General features: G+C 34.8%; 1 protein-coding gene and 1 pseudogene across 1 annotated transcript; both read right to left on the bottom strand.

Moving 5' to 3' along the window:
* Positions 1 to 4,455: 4,455 nt before the first annotated feature.
* LOC137718856 (magnesium transporter MRS2-4-like) lies at positions 4,456 to 8,350 on the bottom strand (annotated as a pseudogene).
* Positions 8,351 to 8,795: 445 nt separating this feature from the next.
* Positions 8,796 to 11,734, bottom strand: LOC137718844 (receptor-like protein EIX2). The gene has a single exon (XM_068458379.1). It carries the CDS (start codon positions 11,657 to 11,659, stop codon positions 8,813 to 8,815), a length of 2,847 nt encoding a protein of 948 aa, XP_068314480.1. The 5' UTR covers positions 11,660 to 11,734; the 3' UTR covers positions 8,796 to 8,812.
* Between the last annotated feature and the right edge of the window lie 9,542 nt (positions 11,735 to 21,276).

Below are 21,276 nucleotides of genomic sequence, written 5' to 3'. Positions count from 1 at the left end.
TTCCCCTTTTTTAATTTATTTTTTTGAAATTCTTGATGGATATTTCTATTGTTTTCTTCGATTATTTATTTGGATTTTGATTTTTATCTTTGCCATTTTTGTTTTCGCTTTTAATTTTTTATGTTAAAAGATGTCGTATTGTGTTTTCATACCAAGTTATCCTTATTTGTATCTCTCACCAAAATATGTACATGTAAAATCGAAGGAGACTGTAGTGTAACTCATTATAAAGTGACAAGCCCTATATACATTGATGCAATAAAATATAAACGATATCAATCCCTTGCAAATAAATGTTATTATGTTAACAAAAGTAACTTCAATTCTTAATCGTTAGTTCAATTACGTTTTTTCCATTCTATCTAGAATCTTAAATAGGGAATTTCATGTGTCTTAACAAATAATTCCTGGAGTTTTATTAAATTGTTTCATCTAATGTATCAAATATTTTAATAATTGCTTATTCCTTTTGTTTGGTTAAAGTTTTGTTCCATTTGTTTTCTGTATTGCCTAGCATGTTGTTCCGTAGCATCAAAGAGGGCTTCTTTAAGCTTGGGTTTCTTGGCAGTGGCTTTCTCCATTGACCTCTACACCTGCGTCTCTCCTCGCTTTCCTACTTCCTCCGGTGCAATCTCTTTTTCTTTCTAATCTCTTTTGAGTTTCTTTCAATATGTCACTTTATATAATTTATTCTTTAATGTCAGATTTGGTGAGTTTGATTTGGGTTTGTGAATGTCTTCCTGGCTTTTCCACTTTGGATTCACATAATAAGTTCAATGGTTGTAAACAGAACAGAATACTGACTTGCGAACAAGTCAATTCAAAGCTTGAAAATTTGCATGTTATGCATGAGCTGACTAATATTTTTTTGTGCACTTTATTCATGCCTGTTGTGGATTATAGCTTGAAAATTTGTATGTATTGCATGAGCTGACTAATACTTTGTAGTGCACCTTTCTATGCAAATTATTCATGCCTGTTGTGGATAATAGTTTCAAAACCCGTAGCGAAGCGCGGGCAATTTTTCTAGTGTGTAACTAAAGCACAGTGTTGACAAGCCAATTGATAAATATGTCACCATCAACAAAGGAAAATAGGAAAAGAAAAACATGGGATAAAGTCAATAACTTGCCACTAAACAATTGTAAACAGAAAGAAGACATAATAACTATAACTCCGCTATTAATATCCTTCTCCATGTTGACATGAATACACACCTACATCAATGGGCAAGAACACGTCTACTGGAAACTTCAAAATTATCAATACGATTCATAAGGCATACGAGTTTGAAACCCAAACATACACAAGCTTAAAACACAGATATGCCAGCATAGAAATACATCAAAATGGACAACATTACAACTACCCAACTTTCTGAGCAGTATGGTGATCACGAAGAAACCATTTTCATCACTATAATAACATCGAAACCCAAATTAACACAAAACTAAAGCTTCCATCCAACTGGGTTTTTCGCTTTCTCACCATTAAATACCACCACTTACACTTACACTCTAAATGAATCGGAGGGCCCAACCACAAGGCTAACTGTGTTAATGAAAAGCCAAAAATTCCCAATCACCGCACGCTACTGACTCAAACCCTCAAATTTGTTCCTGAAGAAAACATGGAAAGAAAAGATAAAAGATGGAAACTTTTGAATTGAATAGAATCTCCTAAACAAATGAGGTCCTAATCACAGTTGGTTGAGGTGAGGGATTCGGTTTTCTCAGCCCCAAACAACAAAAATCTTCAGAGATTCAAACCTGCAAAGCTCATTTCATTTTCCCACATTTTCTCATCAGCCAAACAGACAACAAATCTCACAATTTCCGAAATGAAAAATCACAGAAAGAGCCCTCAAAAATCATCATTTGCAACGAAAAGATAATCATCAAGTGATTTATTGGACGAAATGCTGAGAATGTGTGCGATTATCAGCAAAATTAATCACAAACAGCTGCTGATTTGACGAAACAGAGAAACGGAGATACACGCGCGCGAAGCTAAAAATGCTTCCTTTTGCTTCGAGAAAATACACACAAACATATATATTTATATATATATATATGTGTGTATGTATGTGTGTGTGTGTGTGTGTGTATTGATTACCTGTAGTGAACGAACAATCGAGATCTTAAACACAATGATCGAAGAATCAGAAGATGTTTATCTGTCCTAGGGTTTCTGAGATATCAATGATTTAATACCCCTCTTCTCTTCGGAGAAGAAGCTCTCTCTCTCAATCTCTCTCCTCTCTCTCTCTCTATCTCTCTCTACTATTTCTTCTGGTTAATGTCTGGGGTTTGGATTGAAATTATATTTTGTTTTGTCCTTTTTAATTTATTTTATTATTTAAATGTTTTTTGTAAAATTTAGTTGTCAACTTTGTATCTTTTGGATGCACAGCACGCGACCAGGGTTAGGCTCTGATACCAATTTGTCACATCCTCATCGGCACACACGCGACCAGGGTTAGGCTCTGATATCAATTTGTCACATCCCGGCCCGGGCGGGACCACTTCCCGAGCCCGACTCCATTACCGTAGCACGATATTGTCCGCTTTGGGCTTACCATTCCCTCACGGTTTTGTTTTTGGGAACTCACGAGCAACTTCCCAGTGGGTCACCTATCGTGGGATTGCTCTAGCCCCCTTCTCGCTTAACTTCGGAGTTCCTACGGAACCCGAAGCCAGTGAGCTCCCAAAAGGCCTCGTGCTAGGTAGGGATGGGAATAAATATTTAAGGATCACTCCCCTGAGCGATGTGGGATGTCACACTTTAACTCATTAAATTTGTCAATTGCATTTCTACTATAAGACTCAAAGCTATTTTATTCAAATTTTCGTCGAGTCACGTAACTTACATGTAATACATTTTAAAGTATACGTTAATAGTTTTAATGTGTTTAAGAACTTATTTTCTTAAAAAAATAATGTATAGAGTTAAATTTGGAGGGTATGTCAGCAATTTGATTCGTAATATATATGCAATATTAATTGCTTATTGACAAGATAATAACAGTATTACTCCATAAAGTGTGTCATCTATAAGTAACATGGCTTAAATTGATGAAACATTGGATAGACTAGCTTTGAATCTTATAGTAGGGATGAAATTGTCAGTTTTAATGATTTTAAGGACTAATTTAGAAACTTAACTTTCACATAAGTACTAACTTAGGAACCAAATCAAAATGTCAGTTCACAATTTTACGTGTAGAAAACCTAGAGACCGAGATCATCTTGTTCCCTTGGTTATTTTTTCATCAAAAATCTAAGGGTTACGACATATTTTACTATAGTCTTAAACAAAATGGGTGAATTTTTATCGACTTTTAATAATCATTTCGATTTTTAGTTTTTAGGTTTTGGTTTTCCTTTTTTTTTATTTAAAAAAAATATAATTATAAAATAGTTACCAAACAACCATTTAGATTTATAAACGAACATTTGGATTAAAAGTAAGTATACAAGAGAACTCAATTTCAACACATACTTTGATATTCCCAAAACGAGTTTGACTCTCTTTTTATTTTGTGAAAAGAATTGAAGTGATAATAATATTCTCTTCAATCAATAATTTAGATTATTATAAACCCTAATTCCCGAACCAACAATAATCTAACCCCAATTTAGAATGTTAATAGTATTAGTAGGGCCATTTTAACTTTTCTTTGTGGAGTTATGCAACTTTTTTGCACACAAGCATTTCCTTTGGTTTTATTTTCTTATTACAAACGCAAAGTATAAATGAACAATGTGGAGTGAGTTGTTGACAACGACATTTATTATCTCAACATAATTAATTAGGTAATCAATCAATTAATTAATTAATTTAATTAATAGGGTATTGACAAATAGGAAGAGTGAGAGGAGGAGTCGGCACTTAAAAAGTGCATGATGGGAGACAGCCAATTCATCATCAATAAAGTCAGCAACAAGATAACAAATTCGGTACAATATAAATCAAACATGTCCACATTTATTCAACCTAATTTGGAAAGAACTTGGCTGCTGAAGTCCTACTTACAACCAATTCAGGATGGACATGTGTCCAAGTTTTGATTAAAAAAATTCAAATTTGAACACGTGTCCATCCCAGATTGGTTGTAAGCAGGATCAGCTGTTGAATTTACAGCAGGCAATCCCAAACCCTAAACGGTTGGATTGTCGAAATTCACTATAGATTGAGCCCCAGAAGGTGCCTCTTTTTGGGATCCCAATGTAAACACGCATACAAATGATATTGAGCAAGGAAAGATTTGAACTCGAAACATCGACTGCAAAGAGTATGCTCTTAAACAATAACAAAGAGCACCAAGCACGACCTAATTACGCCAAACTCACAAAACGTAAAGAAACCATCACCGAAATGACGTTAATTTTGAGCCAAGAAAACTCATTCATCTGTTTAACATATACAACACTATACTAACCTACATGCCGTGTAATTCGAAATGAATCTGGCAGCATACGCAGTCATGAAATCCCTAAAAAAACCTCCTTGTGCTCAACAACATGTAAACACAAGCTTACTTACAAAGCCACTGGTTTAGGGTTCGTAAATAAGTTTGCGAATCTGAGTACTATCTACAACAGATGACAGGCTCGACTCATGTATCAAGCAGCTTCTTCCACCTGGCATACCTAAATATGAGAAAGAAGAGTAACATGGAAAATGCCGTAATACCCCCAACAAAGGGCTCAAATATCCCTTTCTTGGTGTATAATATACAGGGGATGTTCATACCAAATATACCAGATATCAAGGTCTCCACTGCTATCGCAAATGATGCAATGGTCAATGTCAACTGGAGCTGAATGAGTTCGTTTCGTTGGTTATCAAGTTGTATGTTGACATAATCCTCTGTGTCATCAATATACTCCCGCACCTACATCCAATGAACACAATACGAACATGAGCAGTATTCAAGGACGGATTAACACAATAACCAATCATGCTTAACATGCACAACTAACTGGTTTCTAAATTACAATTCTTATATACCAATGACAGTGAAATTAGTTCCAACTGGGAACCCACAAGAGGTCCAAAGGCTCCAAAGTATTCCAGGAGCAAGTGCAACCACAAAACTCTTACAGAAAATATGCAACATTTAAGAAATCTAACCTAAAATTCATTATCTGGAACTGAATCAAAGTTGATGCAACTGCATTAAAACACAAGCTAACGGTGACAAATGATATTTAATATTGTTTTGTAAAACGTTAAGTTCTCCAGGACAAGATCCCTTAAGAAGCATTTGTGTAAACTGAACTTAATAGTCAAGTTCTATAGTATAAAGTTGTTATAGTAGGTCATAACAATTAGCACTCACAGATAATATTTTGTTACGGGTTCCATCCAGTTGCATAAAATATGCCTCAAGCAGCATCTCTAGATCTTCTACGTCATCATAATCCATATTGTTACTGTTTACCAAGCTCCCACTTCTGTTAGAACTAAGCCGACGTAAATAAGGTGCGGATATGCTATTTGAAGCAGAACGCCCCAACAAAGCCTCAGGCTATTGATTCTGCATCCATTTCCTTGTTAAATATAAATGTGCCATATCTTCATTGTCATCCAACAAATGTTCAAGTTCATCCCTCACCTGAAATCAGACAGACACAGGCTTCTAACTCAAAAGGAGACAAAAATATAAATATTAAATAGTGGCATACAGATAAAACATGTATGCTAAGTCCCCATTTTACAGAAACTTTTTCTAGCATATTGTCAAATAGTAAAGAATATCAACTTCTCTTTGTACTCCTGCACAATCTAGAAACAGCTAAAGCCTCAATCCCTAGCACCACACAAATTCAATCCCATGCACCATACAAATTCAATCCCGCACCGACAGCTAAGTATAAAAGGATTCTATCAAGTTGCCATGAGAAATGTACATTTTTCAGCTAAACTTGACGCCTCTTCCCTAGCAACAGTCATATAAAGTAAGTTATATGGATGTTGGTTTTGCCACCCCATCAAGTAGAAACAATTTCAAGAGAAGCCCCCTGTCGATCAATTTTCAACATAATAAGACCTAACTCCTGATACGATTCACTTCATATGCACTCAGTTATACAGGCTAACAATGTCAATACTAAAACCAGAACAAGTCTAAAGGAAGTATGGTAATAAAAATCTCATCAGAAATATCTTATCATTCACCAGAACGTGAGGGCTTTCAAAAATTATTCAAACCTTCATGTCACTTACACATAGGAGGATTTAGAAAATGGAACTCTGTCATCTCAAACATCATAATTTCAATTTCCTAAACCCTTTTATATTTACTTGTGCATTAAACTTAGGCTAATGTTTGATTTAAAGTTTGGGCCTTAGATGCCAGAAACCTTTGCTATTCTTCATATGGCATGAATGCAGGAAAGGCTATAAAAAGAACAATTGTATTACCATGTGACTTAAAATATGAAACACAGATAAACGTAACTCAACAAAACAAGAGTTGATGACAATGGCTCTCAACTATAATCAAATTATTCAGTGTGTCAAACAACCATAGCATCTAGCCCAGACAACCAACCCGATGCAACTAGGCGACCAGAAATATATGCTGAATAAATGTAAAGATGCTTTTATTAGTGAATTGAATGGCATTTTACGAGCGCACTACCACTACAAATTTCTATCTTTGATATATTGATGTATTTGTTTGTTTCAGTTCCTAATTCATGAAACATTCTTGAAGCAGATTCTGTCGAGACACTTAATTGGGGTTTATTTATGTCAATCTGGGATTTACTGCTTTATATTCATGGGTGATAGTGTTATATTATTTAAGGCACCAGTGGCTCCAAAAACCTTTTTCAGTTTTCAAAACAAATTGAAATATCACGAAAACTATGAATTGACAAACATTATAACTCCAAGTTGCGTCAGGTTATTAATTCCCGACATAATTGAAATTAGACATGCAGCATAGCAAATCATCTGAAAAAATATAACAAAGAAAATAATGACAAATGATATCCCTCAAGAAGAAGGGTTAAGCAAACATACCTTCTGTACACGTGCAAGCAAACGCGTAAGAATGCTTTTCAAACTCCTCACAAGTTCAAGGTTCTTGGTGCTAACATTTCTAGCCAGTTCATCTAAAACAGGGTAGGCTTCTCTATCAAGGTCTGCCACACTAGAATTCAAGTATGTACAGACAACTTCTAATGCAATCTCCAGAACCTGAAACTCAAATGGGAGATCACACTGCACACCTTCAACGGCTTCAGGAACAGGTAACCATTGCTTTCCGCTTGAAACAATCATTCCACTAGCTAGTTCATCAAGTGGACTTGCTTCTTCTATCCTGGATTGCCTTTTCTGAGGAAGTTGTTGCCTTAGCTGATCCGCAAACGAAAGAACCTCCTGCCGAAGAGGATCAAGCAACAAAACCTCTTCCGTTGTAACTATAGCCTTTATAAACTCTAAATTAACCACCATGGCCTTCTCCCTAGCTGCAATTGAAATGAGAAAACATATTTCCATTGGTCATCATGGTCTGCTATGGCTACACAATTAAAAAACCAGCAAATAAGGTAACCCTAACCCTAACCCTAACCCTAATGAGAATTCACATATAAGATAAAAAAAGGGAGGAGGAGGAGGAGGAGGAGTACCAAGGATGCTGGAGGAATGGGAGAAGACAGGGCCAAGAATCCTCAAGTCCCGGGCGGGGATGGCGGCGCGTCGAATAATAGCATTCTTGTCACACTCGACGAGCTCTGATCCGCCAAAGCGGTCAAACCGCATCCCAAACCTGGCTCCTCCGGCCTTCTTCTTCCCCTTCACGCCACCGCCGCCAGCAACAACCGCGTTCAGATTATTATTATTGTTGTTGGTATTGGTACTGTTGATATGGACATTGGAGAGGGGAGGAGATCGAAACGGCTGCGGCGGCGAGGGAAAAGGGGAAGGGGGAGGGCCAATGAACTTCTTGGGGGGGCGGCGGCGGATGCTGCTGCTGCGCTTGAAAGAGAAGGGACCCTTCCCCATTTTTGCGTCTCTTTCTCTTCCCGTTCCGTGTGTGTATTTAAGCGAGTCATGGATCTTTTACTTCCCCTTCTTCTCTCCTGCTCCGACTCCGACTCCGCCTCCTCATCATCCCCAGCCGCTTGCTTCTTTCACGTTCTCTCTCTCAACTCCCAAACACACTTTATTTAGTTTTTAATTGTTTTTCTATATAATAAGGAAGCGAGAGTTTTATTGGCACCGGCTGCCACAGACACCTTTTGTGTGCCGTGGCGGTGATGTAAAGTAAGGAGATGTATTTAATTGAGATTACGTGGGTTGTTAATTTTTTTTAATGAATCCATGGATTTATAAATCTATTAAAATCTCTCAAATTCTCAATTGAATACACCCCTAAGTGCTATAATACAATTGATTGAAAATTTAAAAATAAATAAACAATTGTATCAGGAAATTTGGAGTATCGGGCCATGTTTTCGATAGCAAGTGTAGCGTGTAATGTAAGTTGTAATCATAGTTAAACTCATCTAACTTAAGAAAATATACACACAATCCCTTTAAGGGAAGGAATTTCTATTTTTATTTTTAAATTGAGATTAGTTATGAGACGCACTTCACATTGAACTTCAACTCTATAAATATAGTTTCTCGTGACCGTATCTGAAATTTCATATTTATAAAGCAAATCTTACAATTTTATTCAGGAAAAGAAAAAAAACCAAAGAAAAGACAAAATAAATTGGCACAAAGACTCCATCTGTATAGCAAAAAAGTAGAAAAAACCACACAAATGCCTCTAACGGCTGAAAAATAGTTAATAACATTCAACAATTGCAGCATAGAGCTTCTTCACAATGCGATTTTGGAACTGAGAAAATGCATTGCTCCATGGCACATTAGACAACAATGAACCAAGAACAATCCAAAACCCGAATGCAAATCCAAGCCCCAAGCTCAAATAGAACCCACCATCTTCAAGTAAATAACCTTCTACGTGCTTGTCATCACCTACCGGTGGCATGGCCTCATTTACACTGCAACGCTCTTTCAATGGAGGTCCGCATACTTTGTTGCCAACATAACTAGACTGATCAAAGCTCTGAAGCTGAGTGCTTATCGGAATCTGCCCTATCAGCTTGTTATAGGACAAATTCAGATAACTAAGAAATGTCAAGTTCGATATGCTTGGAGAAATTTCGCCAGAAAGTTGGTTCACGGACAAATCAAGTGACTCTAACATTTTCATATCACCGATTTTGGAAGGGATTCTTCCAGTCAGAAGATTATTGGATAAATTCAATGTTTGCAAGATAATGAGGCTGGTCAGCTCTTCGGGGATTTCTCCAGATATCATGTTGCTTGAAAGGTCCAAGCTAGTTACCAAACGAAGCACTGTGTTATATTTCACTTCTCTGCCTTTGGTCACAAAATCCGCATTCTCTATGTAGGCCTTATGAATCATATAATAAGAATAATAGGCATCTTCAATACTGGTACCTCCTTCGCTTGAAAGGGTAGTGGCCATGGACGAAAAATTTTGGAAGCATCTTGGTATCGTTCCTGAGAGATTGTTATAAGCAAGGTCCAAGATTTGGAGATTTGTGAGACTGCAGAGTTCATCTGGAATGAAACCATGGAACTTATTTGAACGAAGACTAAGAACTGCCAAGCGTGGGCCAAACCATATTGGAATGCCTCCAGCAAACTTGTTTCCAGCAAGGTCAAGAAGAATCAACCACTCACAATTTTGTAGGGACACGGGTAATTCTCCAGATAGGTTATTATTGCGCAAGTGCAATGATCCAAGGGAAAGTAAGTCTCCAATAGAGCTTGGAATTTTCCCTGTCAAATTGTTGTCTTCTAAATTCACAGTTGTCAAGTTTGGCCAGTATGACAGACAATCAGGAATTTCTCCATCGAGGAGATTGTTTTCAAGATGAAGAACATGAAGGGTTTTAGGTACATCACTCCTATCACAAAAGAAGTGAGAGAGAGTTCCCGAAAATGATGAATTGGAAAGATCTAGAATAGACACTGCCGAAGACACAAGAGGCAATGAACCGTTGAACTGGTTCGATCTTAAGTCAATTACAGAAAGGAAACCCATGGAGGAAGAATTGGAATCCTGTTTTGGTTTTGGCCAGTTGGCAGAAACTATGTTTGGAACCTCCCCGGACAATTGATTACTCGAGAGATCCACATAGTTTGCTGAATCATATGAAATGATGTTCCAGAACCAAGTCGGAATGGTACCTGAAATTCTTGTATTGGACATGTTGAGAGAAAACAACTGATTTTGACTTTGAAGCCATGTAGGCAACTCTGATGGGTCCAGACGCCAAGAACCTAAACTCAAGGTAAAAAGTTGAAAAGGAGGAAACCAGTCATAGTTGGTTTTAAGAGTCAAGGAGTTATCATGTGCAATAAACATTTTCAATCTTGTAAGATTAGTAAAATGAGCTTCAGAGACAACACCCTCGAATGAATTATGATCAATGCTCAAGTATTGCAAGCGTGATAGATTTCCTAGGGACACCGGAATGAGACCTGATATAGAATTATACGAAAGATCAAGATAACTTAAATTTTTAAAAATTCCTAGCATACTAGATAAATGACCTGAAAAATTATTACTCGAAAAATCTAAATTATCTATTTGATCAAAACTACACCGAGACAAACTTTCTAAGATTTCTGATACCCTCCCCCTAAAATTGTTCACCCTTAGACCAACAGAAGTCAACCTACAAAGATTTCCCAAGGAGTTTGGGATTTCTCCTTCAAGCTCATTCCCACTTAATTGAAGATCAACAAGGGCTGTCAAGTTTCCAAGGGAACTCGAAATTTCACCATGGAAAACATTGAAAGAAAGATCGAGGGACTCAAGATTGCCCAAACTGTACAACCATGTAGGTATGGTAGAGTTGACATCATTGAGATAAAGATCAAGAACTTTAAGATTTGTCAAGTTCGCAATACCACTTGGCATGTGATGAAGTTCGCAGTCAGCAAAATGTAACTCTACCAGCAGAGAAGGGAGTGTGTTTACTTGTAACCAACGAGATGCGTTGGTAAGATATACAGCACTCATGTCAAGATGTTTCAACAGAGAAAGACCAGAGAGCCATTCAAGATTCTCGACCATCAAATCAGAGTTGCTAGAAAGGTCGAGATAACGTAGACTTGAGAGATTTCCCAACTGATGAGGAATGGTTCCGTTGAACCCTACAGCCGAGAGATCAAGATATCTTAAACGTTTAAGAGAACCCAAAAAGCTGGGAATCTGCAGTTCTTCAAAATTGTTGAAGCTTAAGTCCAAGTGGCTGAGATGCTTTAAATTGAGTAGAGAAGGATTTACCTTGCCACCCAGCCCACGGTACTCACCAGTCACTTCATCATGATAACCAGCAAGGTGGAGCTCACGGACATGACCGGTTAAATTACTGCAGGCAACACCGGTCCAGTTGCAACAATCGCCTTCACCATCCCAAGAGGAAAGCATATTTGAAGAATCATTGAGATCTTTCTTGAACATAAGAAGTGTTTGTCTCTCATTTTCTTTGCAAGGCAAATGGACCAGGTTTCTATTGCATAAGGTAAGTGTAAAAGACGCAATGGATAGAAGAAAGGTGAGTAGGTAAACAAGTCTCATGACTGTCATCGTATAGATATGGAGTAGGTGATGGATGTGAGGAATGAGTAATTTAGAGTAGTGCTATATATACACACGTTAGTAAAGAGTAATGGTCCAACCTCGGCCCTACTCTTTATATTTACTACAAATCATTTTTCTACATCCCTCCCGGCAAAGACGGAAGCGGGTCAAGAGATTTAAGACTGAAAGGATGGTCCATCCCCAAAATAAATTCTAGGCAATGATGGATATGGTTCATCCCCAAAGAAACGTCAGGACCATATATAGCAATAATTGATCTACTTAAATTAGTTTTAAAAATCATTTTCCGGAAGAGAATTGAAGTATAGATTGACGAGGCCGAATGCCCTTATTTTACTCTACTACTATTGGATATTTAATTGAGAAAATTATAATTAGATGCGTCATTGTAGACATTTAGAAGTGAGTCAAGTCATTTTTCTACATCCAGACCTACAAAGTCATTATGGAAAAATTTAGGGGTAAATGAATTTTAATCCTTGTATTAGATTAATTTTTCATTAAAACCTGGTGTAGTATTAGTTATTTGATCTTGGTCCTCCATGTCATCATGATTACTATAACTCATATTTTGTTGTTTTTAAACTCCTTAATGGCTCTTTTTGTTCCCATTGTGCCCCTATAATTAATTATTCGACCTTCTTGGTATGTTCCACATTATTAGAAACTAATTTTGACTTTGATTAATTGATTTCTTCCATGATTTATATATGGTGCCTGGAAAGATTTTTCATATCATCATGCCTAAATTACAAGATGAAAAAAGTTAAGGTATCAAACGTATAACACACCAACAAAGTGTGTGTATATAAATATTAGTACCTAGTTGAAAAAACCTAATCATAGTATCTAGTTGAACGCATCTAAATCATAGTACCTAATCGAATGTATCTACGTTATAGTACCTAATCAAATTTATCTAAATTATCGTACGTACCTAATCGAATGTATATAACTTATCGTACCTAATCGAATACAAATGCAATAGATCAAACCCAACTCCAAACTCAACAATTCATACACTAATAAAATGATCAAAACCCAATAATAAAATCAACCATACTAAATAACAACAACAACAACAAAAAAAAAAAAAAAAAAAACCTAATATAATAAGAAATATCACAAGCGCAATGCCACAAAAAAAGTTACTGAAGTTGAACCCATTCTCTTCGTTGCAAATCGTTGGAATCCACCTAGTAACACAAGCCATATGCCATTCAAAACCAACGGAAAGAAAATAGAGAGAGACCTAATGCAAATGATGAGAAAAAAGGGGAAAATCGTAATTAGCAAATGTATGTGAAGAAATCAGCCAATATATGGATGGTTGCCTCATCTCTTTTTCAATTGCAGAAGCCTAATCTCTTTTTCCAAGGAGAAGCTTAATCTGTCACTCAGTACTACGGTCTGGTGATATTTCTCTTCACTTGGAAGTGAGAGGTCTTAAGTTCGAATATCGTGGATGACGAATTCGATACAAAATTAGGCTACTCATTGTGTGGCTTAGCCGAATTCTCCCTCGATGTACTAAAAAAAAAAAAAAAAAGAAGCCTAATCTCTAATTCATTTGATGTTGCATCTTTAGATGCTCATTTCGAATTAAAAAAAAAAAATTCATTCAATTGTGAAACCATTCTAAAGCAATACTTAGGGGTAATATAGGATAAAACATAGTAAAATTACATAAAAGAAATTAAATATGACGTGTAATAAAAATGATGATTTGGACACCAGTCAAAGAACTAAAATTAGTTTTTAATCATTCTTACATAATTTATCTAAAAGTAATCATTTTTAAGGACTAAAATCTAGTTTTCTTAAAAATTTATATGTCGGTCAAAAACATGTGGTTGCAAAATTTGATATAACTTTCTTAGAGTTATGATTTTTGAGGAATGACCAGTCCTCAGATCGAAGGATTTATTTGTTGATCAATTAAATTTTATCTTGGTCGATCTGAAAATTTTCCTTTTTCTTTTTTAGATGAAAATTAATAACTATTTTTTCTGGAAAATAAAATAAAATAAAATTCCTTACTTTTTTCATCATTCATCTCTTTTAGTGGTAGACAATGTTCTGCCCTAATTAATTAGGAGGAGAAAAAAAAATAAACAAGATGTTTGGAACTAAAATAAGTTTGGCCCAATGATTTTATTTCACTCAAGTACCAATGGCTATTTAATTTCAACAGAAGAGAACAGTGATCGAGGCCAAGGATTTGAAAGTACTACACACATTGCATTGTGGGCGACAAACACCCTTCAAGCTGTACATTTAACCCAATCGGATTTTACTGAGGAAAAGCTACGTTTCGATGGCATTTTTGTAGTTTTTGAGGAGATGAAAGCTCAAGTTGCAATGTAAGTTCTTATCTTCTGTCATTAATCACATCAACAACTGGGAGCATAAAGAATTATTTTGAGAGTAAAAAGCTTAAACTAGAAGAAATGTATGTTCTATATAAAGCAGCATAAACAAAGAAGAAAACGACACTCAACTTACAACTCAAAAAGATTTTAAAGCTCTACAGTCTACTTTCTTTCCAATTCCTTTTGTAATCTTTGTACTTGTATTCATGTTTAAGGCGTTGCTACATTGCATGCAGTATCGATTTCTTTTAAGAAAAATTCTTTTCAAATCACTTCATCAACCTGTACAAACTTCTCGACTAGCAAGAAAGTTTGCCCGAATGGGTCCAAACATGTCTGTGTATCTCTTGTATCTTGCATCTCTTTCAAGTTATTACTTTGTAGTTGGATATTTTCTAAGCATCTAACATTATTTCCCTTCTATTCTTTCATTTTCATAGTCTTCGATGCATTTATGTAAACATATCCATGTGAGAATTGCAAACTGAATTGAACTAAGAGCCAATCAATTTGTGTCTTTCAAGTAATTCGATTCATAACTTAAAAATCACATTATGTGCTTTTCAAGTAATTTGATTCATAACAATTGATAGCTCAACATTAATCTTGCATAATATTCTAGAGCTGATCGTAATTCTTGTCTTAAGATGGTTTTTTTTTTTTTTTTTTTCCAAAGAAACATATGATTGGAGGAGAAGTCTTTGCTCAACCTTGGAATTTTGTGAAAAGAACTTCCTTTTTCTACATCCATCCCCCACAAAGATGGCAGACAAAGTGGTTGTGGAAAATTTATAAGTCGGTCAGCAGAAAAGTTGTTGTAAGGCATGCAGACGGTAATAGTTGAGCAACTTGAATGGGCAAAGAAAACCCAAACCACAAGAAATGAGAGAAAAAGGAACATGACACGTTCTCGTGTTTCACCTTGTTTGTAAATTGCAAGGCGCACACAGATTTTCTTTACATAGCGGCTCGTAATGCGAGAGACGCTTAGTAACATGAGACATACAACTCAAAGGTATTAATTTTATTTCATAATAATTTCATTTCATTTCATTCATCGTAATATATTTTGTTGTAAACTAATTTTTGTTATACAATACATTTCGATATACTTTGTCTTCTTCATTTAGGCACATTAAATTAATTATAATACATTTCGGTGCATACATTTAGGTACACATATTTCGGTACATACATTTCGATACAAACATTTAGGTACACTGGTTCAATATAATACATTTCAGTACATATATTTTGGTACATACATTTCGATGCATTTATTTCGGTACACACATTTAAGTACATTAATTTAATATAATAATTTTGGTGCATACATTTCAGTACTAGCATTTAGGTACATTAATTGAGTCTTTCAAGTTTGAAGAATGTTAAATAAAATTAATAAATTAAAAAAAAAGAACTTTGGTCAAAAAATAAATTAAAATGTGTTTATTAATAAATTTAATGGGAGAAATTGAATAAAATACACATTAATTATTTTGAATTAAGGTCATATCAAGGGACTATAATCAATATGTAATATAATACCAGATTTATTTTAAATTTTAATATTCTTCAAGGATTAAAGTTAGAAAACCCCTTAAAAAACTATTAAAAAACTTACTACAAGAATAGCCATATAAGTGAGATTAAATTTTTACTGTTAGATTCTTTGATCTAACTTAGGTTTTTAGTATTACATTTTCATTTTATTATTTATTGATTGAAATTTTTTTTTTCACGGGAATCGGGTCGTGTCATATTATTCGTTAATATTAACTGGTCAGATCATATTACTGTTCATTTTAACGCACGACACTTTAGATATTCAGTATGTCACAAAAAGGACACGAACACAAAAAATACAACACAAATGCCCTACACTTTATTGGTTTTAAAATTTCCCCTTAAACAATTAATCCACTTTATTGGTTATAAAACATCGGGTCATTTTTCTACATCTAGACCTACAAAGTCGTTATGGAAAATTTTTTGTCGGTCAAAATCATGTCGTTGCAAAAATTCTACTTTGTTGGTTTTATGAAATACATGTCCTTTTTGAGGAATGAGCAGTCCTCAGATCGAAGGATTTATTTGTTTATCAATTAAATTTTATATTGGTCGATCTGAAAATTTTCCTTTTTTTTATAGATGAAAATTAATAACTATTTTTCCTTGAAAATAAAATAAAATTCATCACTTTTTTCATCATTCATCTCTTTTAATGGTAGATAATGTTCTGCCCTAATTAATTAGGAGGAGAAAAAAAAATAAACAAGATGTTTGGAATTTTACGTAATGAAACATATAATGGTAGATAATATTCTATCGCTCCTATTTCTTTTTTTGTCTTAAGATGGTTTTTTTTCTTTCCAATGAAACATATAATTGGAGTCCAAGTTTTAGCTCAACCTTGGAATTTTACGTAAAGAGCTTCCTATTTCGACATCCAACCCCACAAAAGTGATGGTCCATCCCCAAAACAAATTCCAGGCAGTGATGGTTCAAACTTGATCCACAAAGAAAAGTCATGTAGTTGTAATCAGGCATGCAGATAGCAATAATCTACTTGAGTGGGCAAAGAAACCCAAGCAAGACATGCCTTGATCCAACCCACAAGAAATGAGAGAAAAAGGAGCATGACAAGTTCTTCTTTGGCGGCCTAGCAATGGGCCACATAAGTGTAGCTTTTTCTCAATTTATCATCTTCAATGGTAGACAGTGTCTTTCACTAAGTCATTCAAGAGGGGCCGGGGAAGAAAAATGAAGGAGAAGACATTAATTTGTAGGACTACTGACTGAGAAGTACGAAGGCGACTTTTCTCAACACAACATACGAGTTCGTCGTTTATCCCAAAGGAAGAGTTTGAGATTTTTCTATGTCCAGCCAGGGATCGGGCATATAAGATGAACCACCTCTAATATTCAATGGGGTCTTAAACAAACGAAGACATTGTTGGAATCCATAACAATTGCTGGATTTTTCTTCGGGATAAACTCTAGCAATTTAAGAACTAAAGCATGCTATGTGCCTCGACTCAAAGTGACACAGACAATTTTTCCTGCAAGGGGTTCTGTTTTAGGCAGGGAACAATATAAGACTGAAAGCATGTTATGTGTATATGCATCATAAGAGCTAGCGAGAGTATGTAGATGTACGATTGAAGTACAACACGCTATGTATAAGTTTACCATTGATCACATGCTCATTTTGTTCGCGAGTCAACTCAGTCAAGTGGATTTGAGGAGTTGGGTACCATGTATTGGACTCATCCTTTGTGCTGGCTGTTAGTACCTACTATTGGTGGAACACTGTCGCAAATTTGGCCGCTGCCACCCATGCTTGTGGCCTTGAGTTTCGTCCTTTTTTTTGTTCTCGTTGATGTTTCTTTGTTTTTCTCTTCATGGGTATAGGCCTCGCCCCCTGCTTCTTTTCTTTTAATATCACCTTTCTGATTGTTAGAAAGAAGTAGAATAATTTGTAGTCGGTGATCTTGGTTCTTTTAGTGGTAGACAATGTTCTGCCCTAATTAATTAGGAGGAGAAAAAAAAATAAACAAGATGTTTGGAACTAAAATAAGTTTGGCCCAATGATTTTATTTCACTCAAGTACCAATGGCTATTTAATTTCATCAGAAGAGAACAGTAACCGAGGCCAAGGATTTGAAAGTACTACACACGTTGCGTTGTGGGCAGCAAACACCCTTCAAGCTATACATTTAACCCAATCGGATTTTACTGAGGAAAAGCTACCTTTCGATGGCATTTTTGTAGTTTGAGGAGATGAAAGCTCAAGTTGTAATGTAAGTTCTTATTTTCTGTCATTAAGCACATCAACAGCTGGGAGCATAAAGAATTATTTTGAGAGTAAAAAGTTTAAACTAGAAGAAATGTATGTTCTACATAAAGCTGCATAAACAAAGAAGAAAATGACACTCAACTCACAACTCAAAAAGATTTTAAAGCTCTGCAGCCTACTTTCTTTCCAATTCCTTTTGTAATCTTTGGACTTGTATTCATGTTTAAGGCGTTGCTACATTGCATGCAGTATCGATTTCTTTTAAGAAAAACTCTTTTCTTTTCAAATCACTTCATCAACCTGTACGAACTTGCTCGACTAGCAAGAAAGTTTGCCCGAATGGGTCCAAACATGTCTGTGTATCTCTTGTATTTTGCATCTCTTTCAAGTTATTACTTTGTAGGTGGATATTTTCTAAGTATTTAACATTATTTCCCTTCTATTCTTTCATTTTCATAGTGTTCGATGCGTTTATGTAAACATATCCATGTGAGAATTGCAAACTGAATTGAACTAAGAGCCAATCAGTTTATGCCATTCAAGTAATTTGATTCATAACTTAAAAATCACGTTATATGCTTTTCAAGTAATTTGATTCATAACAATTGACAGCTCAACATTAGTCTTGCATAATATTCTAGAGCTGATCTTATTTCTGTTTTTGTCTTAAGATTTTTTTTTTTCTTTTCCCCAAAGAAACATATAATTGGAGGAGAAGTCTTTTCTCAACCTTGGAATTTTATGAAAGAGCTTCCTTTTTCTACATCCATCCCCCACAAAGACGGTAGACAAAGTCGTTATGGAAAATTTATTGGTCAACAGAAATAGGACAAAAGTCACATGGTTGTAATCAGGCATGCAGATGGTAATAATTGTTCTACAAGTCAGAGGGCAAAGAAACCCAGACCACAAGAAATGAGAGAAAAAGAAACATGACAAGTTCTTGTGTTTCACCGTGTTTGCAAATTGCAAGCGCATCCAAACTTAGTAACCTGAGAAATACAACTCTTAGAAGGTTCTCTGAAATAAACGTTGTGCAATGAATGAGTATAAGTCATTTAGAAGACAAATTATGTATCAGAGTTTACTCTCATTGGTCAAGGAAGAAGATTATATCTATCAAGACAATCCACCACTTGCATATATAATTATATATCTCACGATGAATAATATTCTATAGGTCTTATTTCTTTTATTTTTGTCTTAAGGTAGACAAAGTCCTTGTGGAAAGATTTATAAGTCAGTCAAGAAATTTACGACAAAAATGATGGCCCATCCCCAATATAATTCCAACTTCATCCCAAAAGAAAAGTCACAAGAGTTCTAGGAAAAAATAAAAAATAGTCATGAGAGACTTATGGCTAGTTTCGGGTTGATGTGTTGTGAAAAGAAAAAAAAAAAAAAAAAAAAAAAGCGCTTAGCCTTAATTCTGTTAATGGTTTACATTATTGGTTGATAGAGAATCAAAGCAAATTTACCGATGAATTGCAATTTCAAAAAGAAAATCTGAAGAATAAAAAAACGAAATACAACGAAAAGAATGAAGCGTAAACATAATCAACAATTAAATTTAAATTTATAGTTTATGGGATTATGGTGACAATCAACGAGCATTTGTAAATTTTTTTTTTTTGAGTTTTAACGAAAAACCCACGATATTGATCACTTTAACGAAAAATCATGTTTTTATACTAAAAAGTCAAACCTGAAACTATTCACTTTACCCTTTATGCCTTTCAAGTAATTCGATTCATAACTTAAAAATCACGTTATATGCTTTTCAAGTAATTTAATTCATAACAATTGACAGCTCAACATTAGTCTTGCATAATATTCTAGAGCTGATCTTATTTCTGTTTTTGTCTTAAGATTTTTATTTTTTCTTTTCCAAAGAAAGGTATAATTGGAGGAGAAGTCTTTTCTCAACCTTGGAATTTTATGAAAAGAGCTTCCTTTTTCTACATCCATCCCCCACAAAGACGGTAGACAAAGTCGTTATGGAAAATTTATCGGTCAACAGAAATAGGACAAAAGTCACATGGTTGTAATCAGGCATGCAGATGGTACTAATTGTTCTACAATTCAGAGGGCAAAGAAACCCAAACCACAAGAAATGAGAGAAAAAGAAACATGACAAGTTCTTGTATTTCACCGTGTTTGCAAATTGCAAGCGCATCCAGATTTAGTAACCTGAGAAATATAACTCTTAGAAGGTTCTCTGAAATAAACGTTGTGCAATGAATGAGTATAAGTCATTTAGAAGACAAATTATGTATCAGAGTTTACTCTCATTGGTCAAGGAAGAAGACTATATCCATCAAGACAATCCACCACTTGCATATACAATTATATATCTCACAATGAATAATATTCTACAGGCCTTATTTCTTTTATTTTTGTCTTAAGATGGTTTTTTTTTTTTTTTTTTTTTTACCGGTGAAAAGTATAATTGGAGGAGATTTTGCTCAACCTGTGAAATTTATGAAAAGAGCTTGATTCTTCTACATCCAGCCCCATAATGACGGTAGACAAAGTCCTTGTGGATACATTTATAAGTCAGTCAAGAGATATATGACAAAAATGATGTCCCATCCCCAATATAATTCCAACTTCATCCCAAAAGAAAAGTCACAAGAGTTCTAGGAAAAAATAAAAACTATTCATGAGAGACTTAAGGCTAGTTTCGGGTTGATGTGTTGTGAAAAAAAAAAAAAAAAAAAAAAAAGCATTTAGCCTTAATTATGTTAATGGTTTACATTATTGGTTGATAGAGAATCAAAGCAAATTTACCGATGAATTGCAATTTCAAAAAGAAAATCTGAAGAATAAAAAAACGAAATACAGCAAGAAGAATGAGCATTTGTAAATTTAAATTTATAGTTTATGGGATTATGGTGACAATCGACGAGCATTTGTAAATTTTTTTTTTTGGAGTTTTAACGAAAAACCCACGATATTGATCACTTTAACGAAAAATCACGTTTTTATACTAAAAAGTGAAACCTGAAACTATTCACTTTACCCTTTATTTTGTTTTTATCGTTAAAACTCAAAAATTTTAAACTTTTTTCTTTAATTTTCTTTTTTTTTTCCTTCTATATTTTCATGCTTCTACATTAATTAAAAAAATTACTCCAACAACGACCACATAAGTGAATAAAATCCTTACTGTTGGATTCTTTTATCTTACTTACATTTTTAGTATTACACTAGAAATATAGCTCGCGCGTTACTGCGGGATTAGAAACCGTATGATAAAAATATGTTTCGAAGCTATAAGAGATTGTTAAAGAAGGTTAATGTTATTTACACTGAAAGAAATTTGAGCTTTTTGAAAGAATTTTTACATGAGCAGAAATTGGGTGAATGAAGCTCTTGAAATTCTTTAAACCATTATGAATAGCATGACCTGTGAGTGATTGATAGTGTAA

Source organism: Pyrus communis, chromosome 1 (assembly GCF_963583255.1).
Source record: "Pyrus communis chromosome 1, drPyrComm1.1, whole genome shotgun sequence".
NCBI lineage: Eukaryota > Viridiplantae > Streptophyta > Magnoliopsida > Rosales > Rosaceae > Pyrus > Pyrus communis.
The sequence above is the reverse complement of the archived record's forward strand: the minus strand, read 5'-3'. Positions and strand labels throughout refer to the sequence as shown.

Bases quoted from the DNA above. Each gene is read 5' to 3' on its own strand.
- LOC137718844 (XM_068458379.1), bottom strand. From the start codon at position 11,659: ATGACAGTCATGAGACTTGTTTACCTACTCACCTTTCTTCTATCCATT.